The 6686-nt window shown below is 59.6% G+C and overlaps 1 protein-coding gene across 4 annotated transcripts; it reads left to right on the top strand.

Annotated features, from left to right (window-relative positions):
* The first annotated feature begins 1650 nt into the window (after window positions 1-1650).
* Window positions 1651-6048, top strand: TMEM35B (transmembrane protein 35B). Of its 4 annotated transcripts, none has more exons than XM_064525218.1 (5): window positions 1651-1849; window positions 3361-3572; window positions 3721-5218; window positions 5323-5500; window positions 5661-6048. In XM_064525218.1, exons 1-5 carry the CDS (start codon window positions 1690-1692, stop codon window positions 6031-6033), a joined length of 2421 nt encoding a protein of 806 aa, XP_064381288.1. In that variant the 5' UTR covers window positions 1651-1689; the 3' UTR covers window positions 6034-6048. The 4 variants fall into 4 exon arrangements, with proteins under 4 accessions (XP_064381288.1, XP_064381287.1, XP_025960431.2 ...); XM_064525217.1 differs by having other exon boundaries at window positions 1662-1849; window positions 5320-5500; XM_026104646.2 differs by lacking the exons at window positions 1651-1849; window positions 3361-3572 and having other exon boundaries at window positions 5062-5218; window positions 5661-5984.
* The last annotated feature ends 638 nt before the right edge of the window (window positions 6049-6686 follow it).

The raw sequence follows: 6686 nt of genomic DNA, 5'->3' as shown, positions 1-6686 counted from the left end.
AATATAACAAGGTTTCTCTTAAAAGCAAGTAATTTTATTTCTTCTGGAATTACTCCAGTGGCTCATTCTTGTGGTTAGAATGCTTCACTTTTCAGTCTAGATTTATTCCCGATCAGTTTGCAGCCTTAGGTGCTTTTACTAAATGACTCGAGCTTAGTTTTTTTATAAATCATTCTTGCACTTAAAGCACTCTTTTTACCCCAGGCTCTTCTGGAGGTGTTTTACCCATTCCTTTCCCAATCTTCAGTGGTTTTTTAGTGCTTCAAGCACTGTTTTACATATCAGGTCTTAGAATTCTGAATAGTAACACTGTTAGTAACATTAATAGTAACATCGTTTTTAGTATGGTTTACTCAAATAATGACACTTGTAATTAGCCCTAAGATCCCAAGGTTAGAGCTGTGTTTAGAAGCCAGGAAAGCACAACTTTAGCACTTGCAGCACAAGTTTTCATGGCTCATATCATTCTAAAACTGAAGAGATTCTTAAAGAGGACAGGTGTAATCCATTAAAGCTAGTCTATGCACATACATAGCTGATGCTGTGATTTATTAAATATAATCCTATTTTAAATATACAATAGTTTTCCTTAGTGTGTTAAAATATACCAGCAGCAGGCTCTGTTTGTACTGCTGCATTATAACAAGATACCCCTACAGCAGCATGAGAAGCCATGAACATTTGGCTAGGAAAGGTGTTGCCAGACCATTGGGACCAAAATAAATTTGATTTAATGTGGCAAAAACACATGAAATACTTCAGACGCTTCAGGGTGTTCTTTGGACTGGTACAGGGATGGAGCAGAACTGATGTGTGCTTTAAATATCAGCCATGACTATATTAGAGCTTGTATTAAATGTTCTGTTTACTTCCCTCTGTTTTATCCCTGAACAAAACAACAATATTGGTTAGAGCTGCTGTACCTAAACTTCTGGTACTGTCTCAGAGCTGGTTTTATAGCAAGGTGTGTAGATCAAGAATCCTTGATGCTCACCTTTATTCGCCATGTATTACAGGAGTGGGGCATTTGGTTAGAGAATTTTTGTTGAGCTTAAGTTAACTGTGGCCTCATGCCAATCATGAACATCTCTTCTTGGGGCTGGTTAAAGAACAGTCTGAGCAGTGATAAGGGGGTTGCAAGCTGGTGTTAGTCTGGTTAGAAGTAGCAGAGGGGAGCATAGCTGTTCTGACAGTGGCTGGGAAGTTCAGAGTAGAGGAGGTGGGTTTTGCTGCATTAAAAGCTCTTAATGGCTAGGGGTTTTTTTTCTGTGAAATCAAGCAATCAGGTACAGGATAGTCTGAGAGAAAAAAGTTCACTCATTCATTTGACTACATTACTGTCCTGATTCCGAAAAGGAAATGTTTGTTTCCCGAGTAACTCTACAGCTGCAGTAGAACACTGCAGGACAGGTGGTATATTATGTGCTGTCAACAAGCTGACACCCCCCCCCCCCCCAAGTTCAATGACAGTTAGGTTCTGCTGTAATCATCATGAGTAAATATTGCATAGAGTTCAAGTGAATTATTTATCTGTTAACTGAGACCTTAACTAAGGAGGAGGAGGCTTCAGGAAAGAAATTGAGCCTCATGGTCAGTTACCCACAGAAATGACTGATGGTGGAAGAATGTTGTACCCAGCAGCGCGGAAGCAGCCCTGGAGGCTGAGCAGCTCGTCTACCCTGAGCTCGGATGGACAAAGTCCGGTGTCTGTTCATCGAATGCTTTAATCTCCTACAAATCCCTTCCCAGGTGCAGGCGGTGGTGCTTTGCTGCCCCAGCTGCCAGGGAGGAGCTGTGTGCAGCAGCAGAGCGCTTGGAAACCATGCTTTCAGGACGTGTTTGGATCAAGGTGAGTCTTCTGCTCTCCTCTGGAAATGTCTTAACTGCTTGCTGGGGGAGGGCAAGGTGTTCTGTAAAAATGGGGCATATAGTGGCAGGAAAGTGAGTTTGTGTATTGTCTCCACAGCTAATGCAGACTTGCATACCTTTTTCTCAAATTCTGTTACTTTCCAATAATTTGTCTTAATTTTGTTGTTGCAGCTTCTACTGCTTCCTATGTGAAATTGTTTAAATCTAATTGTGATTCCAGCATTCAGAGTGATGGATGTAACCTCCTACAACTCTTTTTATAAGCAAGTCACATTTCACTTTCTGTATTAGAATTACATGTATTTTGGGGAAGAGGAATTGCAAAAATACCTATTTTTTCTTCAGTGTAGGCCATTAGTTGTATCATCTGATGGATGACTAGCATAAGGCATTTTTTCTTTAACGGCTGGGCACTGTGCCAGCAGGCTACTGTTTTCTGGCTGGTAAAGCTGATTACCTGGTTCGACCAAATGTTTCATTACTCTAAGTAGCTCCTGTATAAAAAATCAGAGGCTGAGAGCAGATACAGATCGCACAGGCGGTGCTTGGAGCCCTATTCCAGCCCGAAGGATGCATTTGGCTGCTGTAATTTTCTGCGCAATCTGCATCTTCAGCTGCTCCCGCAGTTCTGCCGTTTCATGCCGCTAACGCACAGCTGCAGCGCTCCGGATGCGTGGAAGCACCGCTGCCGCGTGCCTCCGGCGCGTGGGGAAACGGGGCTTCCCGGCGCCTGTGGGCATTGCGGCAGGACTCAGGGATGGTGTGGGCGAGCTGCAGAGAAGCGAGGTGGGAGGGAAGGAGCTCTGTGGTGTAATAAAATACCCTGGGGCAGCGGGAGAGCAATTAGCGGGACCGGCTCCCTGGCTGGTCCTGGGAGTGAGATGGTACTAGGATGAGAAATGGGGATGGATGGGGCACAAGTGATCCTGGGGGTGAGATGGGGGGCTTGGGAAGCAGCTGGGGGAGGAGGCAGCTGCCCAAAGAGGGGGTAGAGCTGTGGGGAGGAAGAAGAGTGCAGTCCTTCTCCATGCTACGGGCACCCAGCAAGGTGCGTGTTCCACTTTCTCCGCAGCCTTCGCTCCCGCAGGCCGCTAGCTGCTTGCTGCAGCCAGATGGGCAGCATGACTGCAGCTTTTTTAATTGCTCTAAGATTAGCCAAGCCTGGAAAATAGCAAGTACAACCCCTCGGTAGATTTTAATGAGACTATTTTTTCATGCTATGGACACCTTGTAAAGGGTGGGAATTAACTAGCTTACAAGAAGCCCCTGTCCCTCGACGCGGGCACCTGGCCTGCGTTGCACAGCCCGAAGGCGGGGACTCGCACCCGCGTGGAGGGCTCCTCTGGGTCAGGACCCGGGAGGACACTTTCTTATTTAACACCTGGCAAAGGATGAATGACTCCAGGGAGAAGCTGCGAGTCTAGAGCCAGCAGCAGCCCGGGTGGGGCTGGGCAGTTCACGTGCAGAAGGGAGCTGAATTTTTGTCTACAGCTAATTCCCTTCAGGGCAAGGATTGCACCAAGGAACTGCGAGATACCTCTTCCTCTCCGTCCCCCTCTAGCACAGAGGGGACTGGAGCGAGTGGCAGAGCTTCGAGCGTTCATCGCTGGAAATGGTGCAGCAGGATTGCTGAAGAATCCTTGGAAACGGCCTGCTCCCTTCTTCCACGATGTGGGTCCAAAGCCCTGGGCCCTGGCTTGCAGGTTGGCATGGCTTGGCTCTCCCCGTCGAAGGCTGCAGGCGACAGCTTGTTATCAAGGGAAGGAGCTGATTCTTCCTGAGCTGGAGGAAGATGGCTTCCCCAGGCGGGTGTCTCATTACGCTGCCCTGCCCCATCTCGCCTAACGACAGCCCCGGGAGAGCTGCCGAGTGTCCTGCAGTGAGGCGGGCCCGTGGCAGGCGCAGCCCCGCGCGGGGAGCACGAGGGCACGGAGCTGCCAGGAGCTGTTATTTGGAAACGGTTTGGTCTTTTTCGTCTCCTTCCCCCACGAGGCTTTCCCAGACACTCGGGGCTCAATTCTCCCTGCTATTTCTCATGTATTAGCTTGTGATTCAGAGCAGGGGGAAGTTCTGCAAAAAACAACGCGAGCAGCAAAGGGGGGCAGGAGAAAACACCCGGGGCCGAGTCGCCCGCGCTCTGTCCAGGCTCTTCCCAAGCCTTTGGTGCCAAACAGTCCTGGAGAAAGAGGTAGAGCCAGAAATAAAGAGAGGACGGGTATCGGCCTCCGCTGCATCCCGGCAAAGGCAGCGGGCTGCGCGGCAGGGCCGACCTGCGCCTGCCCGGGCACTCCAGGCACGAGGCTCCCCAGACCCGGGCTCCCCGCGGCGCTGAGCCTGGATCCGCGGGTTAGTGCAGATCCGGCCCGGTGCTGCCCGCCGGGATGGCCGGTATTTCCTGGTAGTGGGGAAAGGGTTTGTGCTCTTTCCTGGTTTAGCGGCGTTAAAAAATATTTCCCTTTGATTCCCGTTCCCGATGAGCAGGCGCAGGCCGCCGGCCCCCCGCGGCCGCCCCTCAGCACGGCTCCGAGGCCGCGTTTCTCCCGGGGAGCCTCTACGCGCGTCGCCCGCGGGGACGGGCCCGTGGCGAGCGTTGGCGCAGGCCTTGGCGCAGGCCGTGACGCGGCCTTGCGTTTGCAGGGCCTGACGAGGGAGGGAGGCGGGGGGCCCTCTGCTCTGCTCTGCTCCGCTCCGCCGGGGCCTCGCTCCCGCTGCCGGCAGCAAACCCCTGCGGGAGCGGTGCCGTTCACCACTTCGCTGCCTGCCCAGGCGCTCGGAGGGGCGGCGAGCTGCCTCTTCCCCGCGCCGCTCTCCCGGCCGTGCCCGGGGCGCCTGCAGCCCCCCGCCCCTCGGTGCCCGCCGCGGCTGCTGGCCGGTTGCGCGGCCCATCGCGGTGCTGGGCCCATCGCGGCGCCGGCTCCGCTGGCCCGAAACGCCGTGTGCACCCGAGGCCCCGGCCGCCAGCCTCGGGCCGCTGCTCGGCTCGCCGCGGAAGGGGCCGGGGGGGGGATCCTGGCCCGCCGCTCGCGGGGGGGAGCAGCCCCGGGGCAGGAACCGGCCAAAACGGGAGGGGCCGGGGCTTGGGGCGGGTCTACAGCAGCCCCGGGGGCCGGAGCGGAGCAGCCGAGCCGAGCCGAGCCGAGCCGAGCTGAGCTGATCCGAGCCGAGCCGCGCCGCCCCGCCCTGCCCGTCCCGTCCCGCCCCGTCCGGCCCCGTCCCGGCCCCGTCCCCGCCCGGCGCGGCCATGGCGGCGGTGTTCGCCGCCCTGCGCGTCCTGCTCGGCCTCTTCTTCCTGCTCGCGGGCGCCGTGAAGCTCTCGGACCGGCTCTCGGCCGACCTGCACCGGCACATGGTGAGCGGCGCCGAGCGCGGCCGGGCCCCTCGGGGGCCGCCCGGACCCCCCGGGGGCTCTCGGCCCCCCCGGGCCTCACCGCGGCGCCCGGCTCCCCGCAGCAGGCGCAGTTCGGGCGCTTCGCCGATGTCTTCCCGCTGGCGGAGTTCGGCTACAAGCCGGAGCCCGGGCGGTACCTGGAGGCCGTCGGCTGGGTGGAGGTGGTGGCGGGGCTGCTGCTGGCCGTCGGGCCGCAGCTGCTGCAGGAGCTCAGCAACTTCGTGCTCACCGCCGTCATGATCGGTGAGAGCGAGCGGCGCCGGGCTGGGGGGGCCCGGGGGCAGGGCCGCCTCCGTCCCGGGGCGAGGGACGGGGGAGCGGGGAGGCGGGGGGGCCCCGTCCGCCGGCTCGGGGGACGCGGACGTCCCTGGCGGACGCGGCCCCGCTCTGCTCCTCGCCCCAGGTGCCATCTACACGCTGCTGGCGCTGAAGGAGCCCGTGGCCACGTGCGTCCCCGCCGCCGTCTGCCTCGGCCTGCTGCTGCTGCTCAGCGTCCGCGGCCGGGCGGCCCCCGCCAAGGGCAAGTTCGAGTGACGGCGGGGGCGGCTCTGCCCGCGGGGGTGACGCCCTGGGGGCGGCGGGGGGACGGCGTCGCCCCCCGCGAGGCGCTTTGCTCCCAGCGCGCCGTGCCGGAGCCTCCGCGGCTCTTCCCGCGGCTCGGCCGGGCCGGGGGCCGGCTCCGCTCTCGCGGGGGGTTCCTGTTTTTGAATAAAGCCTCTGTTTTTCACGTGTCGCCTCCTGTTTTACGTGCGCCTGCAGCCCGAGATGGAGTTTGAACCCGCCGCGCGTCCCGGCCGGGAGCGAGGAGGCCGATTCCCGCTTCGACATCCCGGCGTCGCCCCCTCCTTCCGCCCGCCGCCGAAACGTGACCCCGCGCCGCTGCCGTGTGCGGCGCCGGCACCGAGCCGTCCCCGTGCCACCACCGGCCACGGCACGCAGCCAGCTCCCCGCACCGCGGCCCGGCCGTCGTGGCGGCGAGGGGGCCGGTTTCAGTCCCGCGGCGCCGGGGAGAGGCAGGACGAGGAGCCGCGGGGAGGGGGTGGCGGTGGGGAAAGGGGCCCTTGCTCGGGACATCGCACGGGAATGGCTCCCGCCCGGTGCTGGGCAGGACGGCGGGGGCGGAGGGGGCCGGCGGTGCGGCACGGGGGTCCTCGCGCAGCTCTGCACCGGGCTCCCCGGTTACATCCATGCACAGGCGCCTGCCTGCCCCAGCTGCCGCCCGGCCCCCCTGGCCCCCCCGGATTAGCCCCCGGGAGAGACGCGGCCCCCGCTGCCCTACGGAGGCTCCCGGGAGGCTGCGGCACACGGCATGGAGCGGTGAGCAGTGAGGACCCGCCAGCGCCTCGGCCGCCTCCGTGGACAAGGGTAAGGGCCCCCCACGCCTCCATGTCCCCCGGAGCCGCCGGGCGGGGGGGGCGTCCCCGCGGGG

This window comes from Dromaius novaehollandiae, chromosome 23 (assembly GCF_036370855.1).
Source record: "Dromaius novaehollandiae isolate bDroNov1 chromosome 23, bDroNov1.hap1, whole genome shotgun sequence".
Lineage (NCBI taxonomy): Eukaryota > Metazoa > Chordata > Aves > Casuariiformes > Dromaiidae > Dromaius > Dromaius novaehollandiae.
Note: the sequence above shows the minus strand (reverse complement) of the source record. Positions and strands in the feature narration are given on the sequence as shown.

Excerpts from the sequence above, each read along its gene's own strand:
- TMEM35B (XM_064525217.1), top strand. The coding sequence starts at position 1,690 with ATGGACAAAGTCCGGTGTCTGTTCATCGAATGCTTTAATCTCCTACAA. Across the intron at positions 1,850-3,360 it reads CAGGACGTGTTTGGATCAAG|CTAATTCCCTTCAGGGCAAG; the intron begins GTGAGTCTTCTG and ends TTTTGTCTACAG. Across the intron at positions 5,219-5,319 it reads CCGACCTGCACCGGCACATG|CAGGCGCAGTTCGGGCGCTT; the intron begins GTGAGCGGCGCC and ends GGCTCCCCGCAG.